Source organism: Mesoplodon densirostris, chromosome 10, assembly GCF_025265405.1.
Source record: "Mesoplodon densirostris isolate mMesDen1 chromosome 10, mMesDen1 primary haplotype, whole genome shotgun sequence".
Classification (NCBI taxonomy): Eukaryota; Metazoa; Chordata; class Mammalia; order Artiodactyla; family Ziphiidae; genus Mesoplodon; species Mesoplodon densirostris.
This window is the reverse complement of record NC_082670.1, coordinates 73,866,888-73,884,776: the sequence shown is the minus strand read 5'-3', so window position 1 is coordinate 73,884,776 and position 17,889 is coordinate 73,866,888. Positions and strand designations below refer to the sequence as shown.

Below are 17,889 nucleotides of genomic sequence, written 5' to 3'. Positions count from 1 at the left end.
GTTCGCTTGGCGGCCGCGGGGCTGGTTTTGCGGCGGCACCGGGAGGGGTGAGGGCGGTGAGGGCGGCGGGTGCTGGAGCGACGGCAGCGGCCGGAGGAGCAATAGCAGCAGCCGTGGCGGCTACGGGGCGGGGCGCGGCGGTCGGTGACCGCGGCCGGGGCTGCAGGCGGCGGAGCGGCTGGGTAAGGTCGGGACCGGGGCGGGCGGGGCCGCTTCCTCTCGGCCGGCTGCCGGGCCTTTGTGTGGGCCCGGGCGGGTGGGAGCAGCGGCGGAGGCCCCGCCCCGGCCGTCGGGATGCGCCGGTCGGGCCGGGCGCGCGGGGCGGGGCAAGGCGGCGGGCTTCGGGAAGCGCCTGGCAGCCTTGCCGCACCTGCCGGCCGGGACAAAGGCGCGCAGCGGCCCGGAAACTCCCCGCGCCCCGCTTTCCCGCCCCCCGCGGCTGGCCGAGCTCTCGTCGCGGGCAGGTTCAAAACTGTCAACGTTTTCCTTAGTTCCCAGTACCGGTGACAGGTTGGGAAAGTCTTTCATTTCCTTCGCAGCTCAGGGCCTCCTTTTTTTGTTGTCGTTTCTTGACGGTTCAGACACAAACTCTCCTAGTAAATTTTTTTTTTAATACTTTCTGGATGACTTTGTTCAGACTGAGTATTTTTATCAATGGGACTTGTATTTATCGTGGAGCCCAGGTATAGTTTCTTATATGCAACACCACAAAGAACCGAGGTTTTCAAATTGTGTTTCTGGTTTTTAATATTTTTTCGTCTCTTAAAATTTTTTTACTGAGAAAGAAGCATAGTTTTGTTATTGCAGGGTAGAAATTGGTGACCTAAAGAGGAAGAAAGATTGGCAAAAATGTAGAAGAATTCCTGAAAAGCAAATGACAAATACTCGGTATAGTGGATATAGAAATTATTACTACAATTATAGAAACATATGTTGAAGTAAAGCATTTTTATTAACTTATTTTCCAACAAACTAAGACTCCTCAAAAATGATTTCAAGGTATTTTTTTCCAGTTAGTCGTGAGCTCTTTTCCCAAGTATAATTCAAAAGCAAATTGGACTCAATACAAAAGAGTAGTATAATTTCTGCCATATCACCTGTTAACAGATTGCCCATATTTTAGATCCAAAGGAAGATTGGAAGGTATCTTTTGAAGAAGTATGTCAAATCAGCAATAAATATGTGTGGATAAATAGAAGGGCTTTGACCACTTTCTTTGGCTTTGGGAGTGTACAGAATATCTTAAATATTCATATTCTATGCAAATCGCCAAGATTAGTAAATTGCTATCTGTATGATAGACTACTCTCAAGGCATCCAGCATCATGTGAGAGAACACTGAATTGGGAGAATATTCCCTAAGTTAAAACACAGGCTGCAACATAATACATGTGGCTTGTTCATGCTTTTTTTTTTTTTTAAAAAGAAAGGCAACCAAGGCATAGAATAAATACTGAAAGCTGTGAACGCCAACGTTAAGGGTGCTTTTTCTCTGGGAAGTTGGATTATAAGAGATTTTTTCCCCTTTTGAATCTTCTGTTTTCCAAAATTTTTGTTTTAAACGTGTATTACAGTACTAAGAAATACTAGAAATACAGGAGAGTACTAAAAGTCTGTAAACTGTCAAAATATACTATTTGGGGCTTCCCTGGTGGTGCAGTGGTTGAGAGTCCGCCTGCCGATGCAGGGGACACGGGTTCGTGCCCCGGTCCGGGAAGATCCCACGTGCCGCGGAGCCTGTGCGTCCGGAGCCTGTGCCCCGCAAAGGGAGAGGCCACAGCAGTGAGAGGCCCGCGTACCGCAAAAAAAAAAAAAAAAAAAGTATATATATATATATATATATATATATATATATATATATATATATATGTACTATTTGGCTATACTGAGTAAATATTTTCCCAGTTGCACATTGTAAAGTTATTCTTTACTGTCTACTGTAATTTATCATTGGTTGTTAGAGTTTTGGACATCTGACTGTAATCAGTGCCATTTAAAAACTTGTAACTAAGTTTCAGAATCTTTTCTCTTTATAGAAAAAGAATCACTGAATGGATGCTCACAGGCCTTTGAAACTATGCAAACTTTTTTTAATATCTCACTTAAGTGCACTTTTAATATGTTTTATTAAATAGATAAGTTGATCACTGAAACTATGCTATAAGTCAGGCTACAAAAATGGATAAAGTGCTGTTCCTGTGCCCAAGACAGCGTGCAATCCTAGAGTGAAAACTTAACATTTTTGTTGTGTTTTGACATTTCAAAGTGATTTCACGTACATTTTTCACTGTCATAACAATCCAGGGGGGATATGTACACTACTGTTCTCATTTTAGAAATGAAGAAACAGATCTGAGAGGTTGTGACTCAAGCAACATCAAACATAGAGATGGAAGACCTGGGTCTCTTATCCTGGTCTTCTAAACTCAGGTCCTGTTGCTCCTCCCACCCACCTGGCCACATTGCCTTTCTAGCCAAACTTCCAAAATACATGTTAAAATGTGTTCCTTGGATGAGAAAATATTCGAAAATTATCCTTAAGTTGAATCTTTTTTTTCTTATCAAAGTAAATTAATGAGTCAAAGAGTTTGGGATATTGTGTGGTCTAAACATCCCCCCCTCCAGTGATTTACATTTTTTGTCATTTGATTTTCAGCGGATTATTTATAAAAGTAATTTTGACCTCCTGCCAAATGGTCGAAGGCTTTTTTTTTTTTTTTTTTTTGTAACCTTTCTAAAGTTGTATGTGATATCTTTTCAGTGCTGATAGGACTTTTGGAGAGAAATGTCTTTCTCTGAATTTTTTTGGTGGGGAGGAGTTTTCCATACTCTGCTCACATGAGCCATTCTTGGTTTGTTCCAGCTTGGTAACACTTGCTGTCACATGTGAGCCTTCCACATGTGTTCACTCTACATTCCAGCTCTGTGATTGAACTCTGCTCTTATTGACTAGGGGGCAGTTGGGCAGGCATGCTTCGTTCCTGGAATTGACAGTCATTCCGTGTGAGTAAAGGGGAACCTCAGTGAGGCATCTTTATGCATGTGAAAAGCATTTGGTTTTAAAATGGAAGAAATGTCAGGTACTGTTAGTGCCTGAGCCTTTGCAGCTGTTTGATTGGCGCAAGAAAACTGATATGCCTATTTTCTCCAGATCTCTTATCTTTAGCAGTTCTGCTTGAATGTTTTCTGTCTATTCGTACTCATTTTTACTCCTTTGACCCTTCTTTTTATTTCCCCTGTCTCTGTCTTGTTCTTCTCTTTCAGTTTTGAATATATTAACACTGAATCAGCACTTCTAAAGCCCTGCCTTCTCCCACTGGCTTCACTTGGCCTTCAGACATAATGAGGAGACTGGCTTTTCGAGGAGCTGGTTGTGCTCTGGTAAAGCTGGTAAATTACTGATCATCTACACCCTTTCCCTTTTCTGTCCTTCCTTGCCTTTTCCCGTCCACCTTTCTTAAATTTTGTTAACCTTTTCGTAAAGATTCCTGCCTTATGTTCATCAGATTCACTTGTGTCCTTGTCATAGATTGTTTACAAAAGCTTGGTCCTTAGTTTCTTCATTTTAATGAATTGACACCAGTTTATCAGCCTTTTATAAAACAAACAAAAATCAACAAAAGTTGGCTGGCCTTGGCCTAAGCCCTTTGAAGCTTTAGCCATTTGTGGCCGATTGCAAACTAATACACTGTATAACAAACCAAGTCCTAGAGGAAGGAACATCATCATATTAGGCTCTGTTTTTAAACACCATGTGGACTGTAATTCAGAGGAAGAGATAAGAGACTTAGTTTGTTTGTTAGTTGGTTACCAGAATTTTTTATTTATTGGTTTGTTTTGCTCCTGCTTTCTGTTTTCTGGAGATCCCCAATTTTTCTCTCCATACTACTGACAACCCATTCTTTCAGCTGCTGGTGTCTTAGTTTCCTGAAATTGAATGTTGATGAGTGACACTGGGATCAGTTTTTTCTTTTTGCTTTAGAGAAAGGCCTGTGAAATCACAATATGCTATTTGATACTGTTTTTAAATTGTATAAGCATTGTAGGACTTTCTCAGGTATGCACCCTTACCCTCTAGCTGTAGCAGATCATTTCAGTGGTTGCATTTCTTGTGTTATAGTCAAATATATATATATTTGTAAAGCTGTGTTAAGATTGCTTAGCAGCCTGCCTAAAACTTAGAGCAAATATTTACATGTTTCTGGGAGGCCAAGGAGGGCCTAAAACCTCACTTCTGGGGTGCTCTTCAAGATCATCTACTGAAATGTAAAGCTGTGGATTCATGGAGATAGAGTACCTCATAACTGAAAAGGAGGTTAGTCTGGATTGACAGAAAAGTTTCAAAATGCAATTTTGCTACTTTGGCAAGTATGTTGAGTGTTTTCTGGAGTATGTCTTGTGGGTCTTTCTTTAATGAATGGAGAAAATTCATTTTCAGTGTGTTAATTTTAGGGTACATCTAAAATGCTAGAAGGTTAATCCTCTGTCCCCTTACCCTTTTGCACTAATTTGCCTCAGGGTCTGCTTCCTGTTTTTTGGTTTTTGTTTTTTTCCAACATCCTGGCCCACCTGGAAAGTGATCATAATCATAAGAAACACTGGGGAAAACAGATGAGGCTGCTGACTCCAGAGGTGACCACCTTAGGGACTCTGTCCCTGAGGCCTGCCTAACTGCCTCAGGGGCTGAGGGATCAGTACCTCCAACACACCATTATATGTGGGTGTACCGTTATATGTGGGTTTCCAAATTCCAGTCCAGGGTGAATTTGGGGCCAGAAGTGGTTGAGTCATTCAAAATTGGTAAATACAGATGAGTATACTGTTGCTGAATTTGTCCCATCCAAGTTGAAAGTGTAGCATTCTGGTAAGTGAAGGGGCTAAAGCAAGGTCCAGGACTTGCATTGAAAAAAACATAGTTAAGCTTCTTTGAAACAGTGAAAATATTCTCCTAAGTGAACCAGAAGCTTTGTGGCAAGTGGCCAACTGAGGGCTTGGTGGCAGAGTATAAAATTCAGTGTAAGAACATGGCTAATTATTTCTTATAGAAGAAGTTGGATTCCATGGGTTCCAAGAGAAGAAGAGCTACCTCCCCTTCCAGTAGTGTCAGCGGAGACTTTGATGATGGGCACCATTCTGTGTCCACGCCAGGCCCAAGCAGGAAAAGGAGGAGACTTTCCAATCTTCCGACTGTAGACCCTGTAAGTAGCTCAGATCACAGTTTCTGCCTTCTGCACAATTCCCTACCTTTCCTTTAATGATAAGCAGTTAAGATGCAAGGCCTCTCAGCTTCTTTTTCCTCTGGCTTGATATTCTTAACATGAAAAGTATACACTTAGCCGGAAGTCTTACAGTAATAGTGTAATTTAATATTATGAAATAATAAAGAATATCATTTTTGTTACATTATATAGTCATTCAAGTAAATGTGTGCTTGTCATGTGCCAAGCACTGTTGTGGTGATTGGGATAAAGCTATGTGTAAGACAAGCTAGTTTTTCACATGGAGCTTAGATGCTTCTGTTGGGGAAGCAGAATGTAAACAGATGAACAAATAAATAATAAAGTATCCTCAGCTAATGTTGAGTGCTAAGAAGAAAAGTTTGGATGATATGGGCTGTTTTGGCCCATACCTTCAGGAAAGATTTCTCTGTGATCAGAAGGCAGCAGCCCTGCAGAGCACTGGGAAAGGGTGTTCCAGGCAGAGGGGCTGGATTGGGAGTGGATTTGATGGGTTATGATTACAGAGAGATGGTCAAGAGGGAGAAGGAAACTGGCAAAGTCTGCCCAGCCAGAGTATACCCTACGTACTCTGTGTTAGGAGTTTAGATTTTATTCTCTGACTGGTAAGAAGCCCTCTATTGGATGATTTTTAAACAAGAGTGATATGAACTAATTTTGTTTAAAGGAAAAGAAAATCAACAGTAACATATTCTGATGAAAGATTTAATCATTTAAATGATTTTAAATAAGGAGAGATACTGTCAGCATACTTTAGACTTGGGTTCCCATGTGGGAATTTGGGGATTCATCGTTCTCTACTGGCCTTTTATATTTTGTTTTTGTTTTTTTTTTAAGAACCCCTACACTGACTTTCTGTTCACTCTTCTGGTGATTTTTCTCCTTTTCCTATGTGTAGATTGCCGTGTGCCATGAACTCTACAACACCATCCGAGACTATAAGGATGAGCAGGGCAGGCTTCTCTGTGAGCTCTTCATTAGGGCACCAAAGCGAAGGTGAGTGGGAGGGGTTTGGTCCCAGATCCAAGTTGAAAGTGTTTAATAATTGAGTTTTCCTTTGGAAGGAATGGCTTAGATGATACTGGGGTCTAGATTTTAGTTTCAGTTGTCTAGGTATAGCGAAGCACATTTAAAAAAAAATTTGTCTTAATTAAAGAAAAATATTTTAGTTGTAAAAAACATACAACATAAAATTTACAGTCTTGATTGTTTTTAAAAAACTTTTAGAAGTAATAGGTGAATTCAGCAAAGTTGCAAGATACAAAACCAACGTACACAAAAATCAGTTGCATTTCTATACACTAACAGTGAACAATCCAAAAAGGAGATTAAAGAATAAACCTAACCAACGAGGTGACAGACTTTACAGTGAAAACTATACACTTCTGTAAGAAATTAAAACACAAATAAATGGAAAGATATCCCACGTTCTTGGATTGGAGAACTTAATATTGTTAAGATACCAATACTACCCAGAGCAATCCACAGAGTCAATGCAAAACCTAACAAAATCCCAACAGAATTTTTTGCAGAAACAAAAAAACCCATCCTGAAAAAGAAGAATGAAATTGGAAGACCATATTAGTCAGGGTTCTCCAAAGAATCAGAACCACTAGGATCTATCTATCTACCTACCTATCTAAAATAAATTTGTGTTGTTTTAAGCCATTAATTTTGTGGTAATTTGTTAGAGCAACAATTGGAAACTAATACAATGAGTTAATTAAAGATTTAGATCCATTCATGAATGTTGATGCCTCAATGGGAAGCCAACAAGCTCTAGGTTGATCTGAAGGCAAACCTCTCACTCCAAAGAGCAGAGCCACCAAGGATGTAGTGTCATCATCCTGAATGAGGAGAGCTCTGTAAATTAGTCATGCAAAAAAATAAGAGTTTTTTTTTTAATGAAATCCCTCTCCAGATTTCAGTTAGTTTATCAGTAACAATCTTTTGAAGGTTGTCATTTAATTAGCATTTGTTAATAAAAGCCCATATTTATTGCTTACTACATGCTAGACACAGTACTAAGTGCTTTCCAGGCCTCATCTTGTTTAAACCTGAGCAGTATTGTTATCACAGTTTATAGATGACAACTTGTACAAGTTCTCAGAACTATTGAGGATAACCAGAATTCAGACTCAGGTTTTTCTGATTCTAAAGCCTGTGCTCTTAACCAGTATGTTGTATAGAGAAGCAGCATCATATTGTAGTACACAAGCACCTCATGGAAAAGAACTGCCCCTCTGCTGCCTGCTTTCCACCAGCTGAGGGGCAGAAAATACAGGCCTTTGGTGCTGGAACACTGTCTTCTAGCCTCCATGACGCAGTACTTCAGGAGCACTGCTGCCTTCCCTCCAGTGCTGTGCCTGCCTGCATCTCTGCTCCTCCTCTGTGGAATGCATGTTTTCTCAAGAGCTTGTGGGAAGAAGTACTACTCAGAGCCATGCAATTGTGAATCTCTTTTTGAGACTTTGTTTTGATTAATATGTTAGGCTGCTTGTACTAGGACATCCAAATTAACAATGGCTGAAACAAGAACAATTGCTTTCTCTCATGTACAGGTCCTATTCTGTGAGGTCTTCGGGGCTGAGATACTGTCTTGTCTTTTTATTCTGCTGTGCTTGGGGTATCGCCCTTGTCTGCATGGTCTGAGATGGCTCACCACCATAACTACCTTCTGGCCCATAGGAAAAAAGAAACATATTAGGATGTGACCTGGACATGGTACATTTCAGCTCTTGCATTGGTCAGAACTTAGCTGCAACGTGGCTAAGAATTTGGCCTTTAGTACCCAGGCAGGAGCTTAGAATGCTGTCATCTTGGGAAGGAGGCAAAATAGGTTTAGGGGTAGCCAGCAGGCTCTGCACATCAGGCAGAGTGTTTCTCACTTTTCTGGTTAAAACTCTTAGTTATGCTTTGACTATTCTGTGGCCATATTATGGCAGGGTGCCCTCACCTATTGTTGAAAGAGAAAAGCTCTTAAGACATATACTTCACAATCCTATGTGTGTGTGTATGTGTGCACAGAGTCTGGAAGAAATATATATATATATATATATATTTTTTTTTTTTTTCTTTGCTGTACACGGGCCTCTCACTGTTGTGGCCTCTCCTGTTGCGGAGCACAGGCTCCGGATGTGCAGGCTCAGTGGCCATGGCTCACGGGCCCAGCTGCTCCGCGGCATGTGGGATCTTCCCGGACCGGGGCACGAACCCGTGTCCCCTGCATCGGCAGGCGGGCTCTCAACCACTGCGCCACCAGGGAAGCCCTGGAAGAATATTAATAGTGCTTTTAACTCTGGATGAATAGGGACAGTTTTTACTTTTCTATGCTTTTCTGTATGTTGATTTAAGTGGGAAAAATCAGTTAGAGCTATTTCATTTTCAAAGTTGGGGGACCTTGTTTTGACCACATTAGATAGAGTGAAATGTTAGGATCCTGACCTTTTTTTCTATATGGCAATTCTGAAAATGTTTGTGAGCAACCCCCTAGCAGAGCTTCTGGGAGATAATGTCCTTTCTAGGTATGTGTCCTCATTGCGTTGTCAATTTTCTACAGATAATCCCCCAAGCCTGAGAGGCTGCTGAGGCCCAGCTTTAGCAAGGAGCAGTGGACTATGGCCCATCAGGCCCAGGCGGAGAGAGCCATCTAGGATAGCAAGTTAACAAAGCCCTAATGCTCACTCTGAGAAAGTCCCTTGGTACCACTGACAACATTGATATTAGGCCTGGGTGGGCCTTTGTTGTTACTCACTGAGACCTTTATGTTCTTACACTTTCTTTGAATAGCAGATTGAATACTCCTTTTATCCCCTTGTACTTTTTTTTTTTTTTTTGCGGTACGCGGGCCTCTCACTGCTGCAGCCTCTCCCGTTGCGGAGCACAGGCTCCGGACGCGCAGGCTCAGCGGCCATGGCTCACGGGCCCAGCTGCTCCCCGGCATGTGGGATCTTCCCGGACAGGGGCACGAACCCGTGTCCCCTGCATCGGCAGGCGGACTCTCAACCACTGCGCCACCAGGGAAGCCCCCCTTGTACTTTTTATAGTTCACTAAAATCGTAAGTAGTTGATAAGGGTTTAAAAACTTAATTTATTCTTCTTCCTTTCCCTTCCTGGAGAATTCACAGTCATTAGGTGAAGCTGAGCAAGATAGGAATCTGCAAGGGAGACAAGCGGTGGGGGTATGGGGTAGGGGTTTTGGACAGTAGCCGTGTTACAGGCTTTTACATAGCCTGGAGTTACCTTTCCATAAAGTACAAGGAGTAAAAGAGTAACTTGGTCAGTTGAGAACTTGGCAGACCATAATCAAGTGACCAAAATCAACCTCATCTAAGTAGTGGCATGAGTTGAAATCAAGCGCCACCTGATAGAATACAGTGAGATGAATATAGCATCATCAGAATTTATTCATCAGGAGAAGAGACAGCCCCAGATTAAGGGACACTCTACAGAATAACTGGCGTATAATTTTCAAAAGTATTAAGATCTGGGGCTTCCCTGGTGGCACAGTGGTTGAGAGTCCGCCTGCCGATGCAGGGGATGCGGGTTCGTGCCCCAGTCCGGGAAGATCCCACATGCCGCAGAGCGGCTGGGCCCGTGAGCCATGGCCGCTGAGCCTGCGCATCCGGAGCCTGTGCTCCACAACAGGAGAGGCCACAACAGTGAGAGGCCCGCGTACCGCAAAAAAAAAAAAAAAAAAAAAGTATTAAGATCATGAAAGTCAAGGAAAGACTAAGGAACTGTTTCAGAGTGAAGGAAACTGAGGAAACATAACTGAATGCAGCATGATTCACATTGATCCTTTTGCTATAAAGGGCAATTTTGGAACAGTTGGCAAAATATAAATGGGTTCTGAGGATTAGATGGTGAGACTGTATCAAAGTGAATTTTCTGATTTTGATGATTGAACTGTGGTCCTTTTTTGTAGGAAAAACACACAACTCTTCAGCAGCTTACTCTCAGATGGTTCAGAAAAAACATTCTGTGTACTATTCTTACAATTTTTATGTTAAAGCAAAAAGTTTTAAAAAATTAAATATATCATACATACATGGCTAAAACATGTCAGCCAGTGTCCCAGGAGAGATTAAAACCTTAATGACAACATTCTTCATATGTAGTAACTTACCCTTTTACACATCTAGGATGAGTTTTATCTACCCCTGAGGAAGAATTGTGAAAAATAGTTGCTTAGATAATTTTGCAGAAGGTTTACTTGTCTCATGGAACTCCATTTGAAAAAAAGCCAGAAGGAATAATAATAAACATCCATGAACCAAAACCCAACTTAAGAAATTATTGTAACTACCTTTAAAGGTCCCCTCCTCTCCAAGAGATAACCACTATCCTTAATTTTCTGTTTATCATTCCCATGCCTTTTTTGTTTTGTCATGTTTGTTCATGTCTTATGCCCTTTTATCTTTGGTAAGCTCCTTGTGCCAAGGGCCTCATCTTTCTCTTTTGTAACTTTAGTACTTGATGTTAGAGCAGCATATATACTAGGCACTTGATAGCACTTGGCAGAGAAAGTTCTGTGGTCACTACCTGAAGAAAGATAATCCATTTCGTAATTTTATAAAGAGCTTTGGAACATACCTGTTTTCAGCCATTATTGAACCCCATGAAAGGTAAGTCATTTTCATTTGCAGGAGATACCATTGACATCGTTTTAGTGTTGGTGCCATAAATCTTAAATATTTAGCATATAAAAGACTATCACAGATGTTAATTTAGGTTTCTGTATCACCAATATGTATTTTGAAAAGGGCATGCATATTCGTCTTGCTTTTGTTATTCCCTCTCAGTTCCGGTAATGAGAGTACATCTAGTATGTTCTGTCACTTGGAGTATTGGACATTACCACAGAGTTTTGAGACATAACTTTTTATGGGCTTTTGATTAATAAATATCTTTTTAAAAAACATTAAATTATTGACAGAAATCAACCAGACTATTATGAAGTGGTTTCTCAGCCCATTGACTTGATGAAAATCCAACAGAAACTAAAAATGGAAGAGTATGATGATGTTAATCTGCTGACTGCTGACTTCCAGTTGCTTTTTAACAATGCAAAGGCCTATTATAAGGTAAGAAAGCATTAAATTTGGAAGACATCCAATTTGATAATTGTGTGGCTTTTTAATATTTATCAGGCTGCTAGATAAGTAGTGGTTTTTCATTTGGTAGTTTGAGTTTTCATTTCTCTTGTTAGTAAAGAAAACTGAAGATTAATATGATTATGACCCATTCTTGTTTCTTCTGTGTCTGCTCAAATCTTTTGCCTGTTTCTTTTTTGGGTTGTTTGTCATTTTCATATTTCAGAAATTTTTTTGTTCTAGATATTAATCCTTTTTTTGGTTATGGGTGTTGCAAATATCTTCTCCCACCATTTGGCTATTTTTTCACTCTTTGTGGTGTCTTTTTTTTTTTTAATATTTATGTATTTATTTTGGCTGCACCAGGTCTTAGTTGCGGCATGTTTGGTTGCAGCATGCAGGATCTTTAGTTGTGGCATGTGGACTTCTTAGTTGCGGCATGCATGTGGGATCTAGTTCCCCAACCAGGGATCGAACCCCGGCCCCCTGCATTGGGAGCGTGGAGTCCCACCCACTGGACCACCAGGGAAGTCCCTGTGGTGTCTTTTGATGAACAGAAGGTTTTTTATTTTAATATAGTTAGATTTATTAGTCTTTAACTTTGTGGTTTTATCCTTCTTTGTATCTTGTTTCAGAAATCTCTCCTGCCCAAAGATTATAAAGATATTCTCTTATTTTCTTCTAAAAGTTTAATAGTCTTGTCTTTTGTATATAAGCCTTTAGTGCAGCTGGGATTGATTGTTCTGTCTTCTCTGAGGCAGGGATCTATTTTTTTCCCACAGGTATAAGCAGCACCTTGAAATGGTCATCTGCTTCACGTTTGTCTGTGGTGTTAGTGCTGGCATTGATTCCATGTGCTCATGGGTCTCTTTGTGGCCTTTTATTCTGTTCCTTTTGTTCTGGCCAGCTTATGTAAAACTGGGCTATTCTATTTCTACCTTAATTTCTATGGCTTTATAATTCTTTATCTGGCAAAGAAACTGTTTTGATTATTTTTATATGTTCTAATATTAGTGTGTTAAGTCAACAAACACCAAAAAGATTGTTTGAATTTGTATTGGAATTGCATTGGCTCTGTAGATTGTATTTTGGAGAATTGACATAATTGTGATGTTGATTATTCCAGTCTGTGAATTTGGTATGTCTTCATTCATTTGTCTTTTTAGCAAAGCTTTAAATGTTTTTTTCATCAATATTCTGCAAAAATGTTAGATTTATTCTTAATGCTGTGTGTATATATTTTTTCTTTAATTAAGATATAATTCACACACTCTTTTAAAGTGTAGAGTTTGGGGCTTCCTTGGTAGTGCAGTGGTTAAGAATCTGCCTACCAATGCAGGGGACACGGGTTCGAGCCCTGGCCTGGGAAGATCCCACATGCCACAGAGCAACTAAGCCCATGTGCCACAACTATTTAGCCTGTGCTCTAACCCGCAAGCCACAACTACTGAGCCCGCATGCCACAACTACTAAAGCCCGTGCGCCTAGTGCCCATGCTTCACAACAAGAGAAGCCACCGCAATGAGAAGCCTACACACCACAATGAAGAATAGCCCCCACTCGCTGCAACTAGAGAAAGCCTGCGTGCAGCAACGAGGACCCAGTGCAGCCAAATAAATAAATAAATATCGGTATCTTAAATGCCCTTCTAAATAATGCAAAACCTTAGAATAACGTAACTCTGATCTTTTTATTTATGCTATTGATGTTTTGTATTTTATTTCTATTGTGATAAATTTTTAATCCTATAAAATAATGTTACTGTTTTATATAGTCAGTTTTTTTACTTACAAACATATTACTGTCTTTATTCTTCATTCTTGTATTGCTGTTGAGAAATCATCTGTCAGTATAACTGTATTTCCTTTGAAGGTTACCTGTCTTCTTTCTAACTATCTTTAGTATCTTTATGTCTTTTATATTCTACAGTTTCACTGTGATATGTCTAGATATGAATATCTTATTATTATAGAATTTGGGAGTTGTAGATCTTTCTAAATCTTTGGGTTGGTATTTTTCATCAGTTGTGGAAAGTTTTCAGCCATTATGTCTTTGTATATTGCCCTTTCCCCATTCTCTCTTCTTGTAGAACTCTGACTGGATGTTATATTAGAACTCTCTTAGGTTTCCATTTCTCTTAACTTTTTGTAGTCCCCTTTTTTGTGTCAGTATTGCTTTTTAGGTAATATATTTAGTTCTTATATTTTTCTTTTTTTTAATATATATTTTTAATTTATTTGTTTTATTTATTTATTTTTGGCTGCATTGGATCTTCGTTGCGGTACACGGGCTTCTCATTGCAGTGGCTTCTCTTGTTGCAGAGCACGGGCTGTAGGCACACGTGCTTCAGTAGTTGTGGTGCACGTGCTTCAGTAGTTGTGGCTCACGGGCTCTAGAGCACAGGCTCAGTAGTTGTGGCGCACGGGCTTAGTTGCTCAGCGGCATGTGGGATCTTCCCAGACCCAGGCTCGAACCCATGTCCCCTGCATTAGCAGGCGGATTCTTAACCACTGTGCCGCCAGGGAAGCCCGTAGTTCTTACATTTTTCTTTGAAATTTGCTCTTAAACCAATCTATTGAGTTCTTACATTTTAACGTTTATATTTTTCTTATTTTCGAAGTAGTTTCTATTTTAGGGATTGCTTATGTCTTCGAAGTAGTTTTTATTTGGGGGATTGCTTATGTCTTCAATCCTATTATTTCTTTAAACGTTTTCAACATATTTTTTATTCTGTAGCAGATAATTCAATATCTGAATTATTTGCATGTGTCTTTGCTGTCATTTCTGCTAGCTTTCTCTTGTGACTCTTTATTTTTTCCCTTTGATATTTGGCTGCACTGGGTCTTCGTTGCTGCGCATGGGCTTTCTCTGGTTGTGGCAAGCGGGGGCTACTCTTTGTTGCGGTGCGTGGGCTTCTCATTGTGGTGGCTTCTCTTATTGTGGAGCACGGGCTCTAAGCGCACAGGCTTCAGTAGCTGCAGCACGTGGGCTCTGTAGTCGTGGCGCACAGGCTCTAGAGCGCAGGCTCAGTAGTTGTGGTGGGTGGGCTTAGTTGCTCCTTGGCATGTGGGATCTTCCCAGACCAGGGATCGAACCCATGTCCCTTGCATTAGCAGACAGATTCTCAACCACTGCACCACCAGGGAAGTCCTCTTGTGATTCTTATTCTTGTGTGTTTCATGAATTTTGACTATGAGCTTACATTTCTTGGAACTTTATCTATAGGGAGACTTAGGCTTAGATTGAAGTTGGGTTCATCTAGAGAAGATTTGTTGCTTATCCCAGGCACCTGGCCTCTCTTCGTTAGGGCTAGCTTATGGTGAAGAGTTCTCAGAGGAGATTCCTCTCATGCCTCTCTTCTCTCCACAGTGCCATGAGTTTAGCTGGGTGGAGGTTGAGGTGGGTAGTCTTCCTTTTCCCTGGCAGCAGAGAAACTGAATTGTTTTGAATTCCCAGTTACACTGCATCCATGGCCTTTGAATTCCCAGCTTTGGGCAGGCCCTGGCCTTTATCTCTTGTCCTTGCAGCCTCAAGGAGGCTTGAAAACTAAAGGTTAGGTTATCTTGTCTTATAGCTGCCCTCAGGTGAGGGCAGTGTTCTTGCTCATCCGGGTTCCTGCTTTTACTCTATTCTTGCTTTTATGAACATTGCTTACTCCTTATTGGCAGCACATGGATACATTTTTAAAGTTTTACTGTTTGTTTAACATTGCATCCAGCATTATTCATTTTCTTTTTTTTTTTTTAATATTTATTTGGCTGCACCGGGTCTTAGTTGTGGCATGGGGGGTCTTTGTTGCAGCACGCGGGATCTTTAATTGTGGCATGTGGGATCTAGTTCCCTGACCAGGGATCAAACCCAGGTCCCCTGCATTGGGAGCACAGAGTCTTAGCCACTGGACCACCAGGGAAGTCCCCCAGCATTGTTCTTACTGGAAAGTTTTAGTTAGTTTATCCCCACCGTACTTCAGGAAAAGAAAATATTCAAATAAGGTGTTAAATAGTTTAAAAATAGAAGTGATAATCAGGACAATCATTAGCTTCTGTCCTTTAGTCTTGTATCCCTTAAGTTGGGTCTTATCCTTTAAATTGCCTTTCTTAGTGTATTAGTAATAATTAGCCTTTATTTAGCAAATCATTTATTTTTTTCTTCAAGTCTTTCTGTAATGAGATAGGGCATAAATAAATAAAATAATTTGATTCCAGAATGCCTTTAAAACATACACATAGTTCTTCAGAAGAGGAATTGAGGCCCATGTATCTTTTACTCGTAAGAATTTTTTAATTTGTAATAGAGTTTTCAAAGTTATGTCTTAGAATACCAATCTGCTGGAACAGGATGCTTTAAAAGTAGTAACTGATTTACAATAAAATACTAAAGTGATATTTTTTTTCTCTTCTCTTTGCTAATGTACAGCCAGATTCTCCTGAATATAAAGCTGCTTGCAAACTCTGGGATTTGTACCTTCGAACAAGAAATGAGTTTGTTCAGAAAGGAGAAGCAGATGATGAAGATGATGATGAAGATGGGCAAGACAATCAAGGCACAGTGACCGAAGGAGTAAGTGTGCCACTGGAATAGGTGATAGATAGACTACTGGGAGGTGGATGAGGCCCCTGCCTGTGATTTCTCTTGGCCCCAGTGGGCAGATGGGCTTTCTGTGCAGTTGTGTTGGTAAGTGGGAGGGTAAAGGGACACGCAGCCAGCGAGCCCCACTCCAGTTACAAGGGATCCTAGGACATCCTGCACTACATGTAACATGCATGGTTGCTTTCATGAATTGCTCTTACATTAATGCATATTTCCTGCTCAGTTTTAAAGAGAATCTTCATATTATCAAGGACTGGTCCAGTATTGCTATATTGAGATATTCTGTAAGGGTAGGCAGTGTTGTGATTGAAAGTTGGAAAGTTGATGGAGTCACTTTAGTTAGGAATATTTTTGTGGGTTAGGCTGGTTCCTAGAACATGCCAGGTGTGTTCCTGCCTCTGGAATTTTGCAGTTGCTCTTACTTCCGCTTCCTTTGACTCTGCCTGTGACTATGTCTTCTGCATTATTCTAACATCACTTAAAATAATGTAAACTGGGAGAAGACTTTCCTAACCACTCTGTCAAATTGTTTGCTCTGTGCTCCTCCTTTCCCATCATCACACCACTCTGTTCTGTGATCTATAGTTTTTATCACTATATGTGAAATAACGTATTTAGAATTAGTTTATGTGTTTACTTTCTGTCTTCCTCAAGTAAAATGATAGCTCCACAAAAGATACTACCTTGTTCACCTATTCTGGCATCTAAACTCTGCGCGACATGTAGGTACTGAAAAATACTTGCTGAATGAACACACATGTTTAAAAAGAGGAAAAAGAACAGTAAAAGGAATTGCATCTCTCTTCTGCAACTAAATAGTAAGACACCCAAAGAATAAGTTATGTGAATGCATTCATACTCCCTGCTCCCTTTGTCACCTGCAACATTTTTCCAAAGTAGCTGGTTGGGTTGGGAGAAGAGGAATCTTGGCTGCAGGACATAACTCACCTCTTTGAAGCTTACTCTGTGGTGTCATGTTTTAACTAGTAAGTAAATGACTTAAATACGAGTATTTTCGTCTGCTTTCATCAGTGTTATCTTGGTTCTTCTCTAAGCTTAGGTGGTTGGGGAGTCTCAGCTAATCACATATCTTATATGTTAAATATTTATTGCGTGTCTGTTTGCCAGGTGCTGTGCTGGTAGGCTCAAGAGATGTCAGTACCCTCTCTTCTGGGCTTAATGTTGGACTTTAAAATTGAGACTTTACTAAATAAGACTTCTGTTGGATTAGGACAAAAATACTAGTGCTTTTATGATTTAAACCAGAATTAACCATTAACCTTTATATGCCCAAAACATGGTTTGGACTTAAAGTACTATTTAATATAAACCTTGACTGAGACATCCCATTTCTGACTGTAGAACAGGGGTCCACGGCCTGTTAGGAACCGGGCGGCACAGCAGGAGGTGAGCGGCAGGCGGGCGAGCGAGCGACGCTTCCATCTGCCGCTCCCCATTGCTCTCGTTACCACCTGAACCATCCTCTGCATTTCTCGCATTACCGCCTGACCACCCACCCCCCCCAAATCCGTGGAAAAATTTTCTTCCACGAAACCAGTCCCTGGGGCCAAAAAGCTTGGGGACTGCTGCTGTAGAAACTGGCTTCAGACTTAGACCCTCCCTGGCCACCTACTCTTTGGGGCATATCTTTTCCCATATTGAAACAGTGACTAAGGTAGGAGTAAGCCAGCCAGTGTGGAGAGCAGAAGTGATTGCATCAGTTGGCTTAATCTCCATTCAAAAATTTTTTTTCTTTTTTTGCGGTACGCGGGCCTCTCACTGTCGTGGCCTCTCCCATTGCGGAGCACAGGCTCCGGACACACAGGCTCAGCGGCCATGGCTCACGGGCCCAGCCACTCTGCGGCATGTGGGATCTTCCTGGGCCAGGGCATGAACCCGTGTCCCCTGCATTGGCAGGCGGACTCTCAACCACTGCGCCACCAGGGAAGCCCTCCATTCAATTTTGA

General features: G+C 41.0%; 1 protein-coding gene across 12 annotated transcripts in view; it reads left to right on the top strand.

Annotated features, from left to right (window-relative positions):
* Positions 1–39: 39 nt before the first annotated feature.
* The window catches only part of PBRM1 (polybromo 1), a 104,980-nt gene continuing 87,130 nt past the window's right edge, over positions 40–17,889 (top strand). For 5 of the 12 annotated variants that reach the window (XM_060111584.1, XM_060111575.1, XM_060111581.1 and 2 more), the window contains exons 1-6: positions 40–182; positions 3,265–3,390; positions 5,046–5,198; positions 6,136–6,233; positions 11,176–11,323; positions 15,749–15,892. In XM_060111584.1, coding sequence (XP_059967567.1) covers positions 3,343–3,390; positions 5,046–5,198; positions 6,136–6,233; positions 11,176–11,323; positions 15,749–15,892 — 591 coding nt within the window. In that variant the 5' untranslated portion in view covers positions 40–182; positions 3,265–3,342. Of the gene's footprint in view, positions 183–666; positions 684–3,264; positions 3,391–5,045; positions 5,199–6,135; positions 6,234–11,175; positions 11,324–15,748; positions 15,893–17,889 lie in introns of those variants that run through there. The other 7 variants (XM_060111585.1, XM_060111576.1, XM_060111582.1 and 4 more) reach the window with 4 other exon arrangements.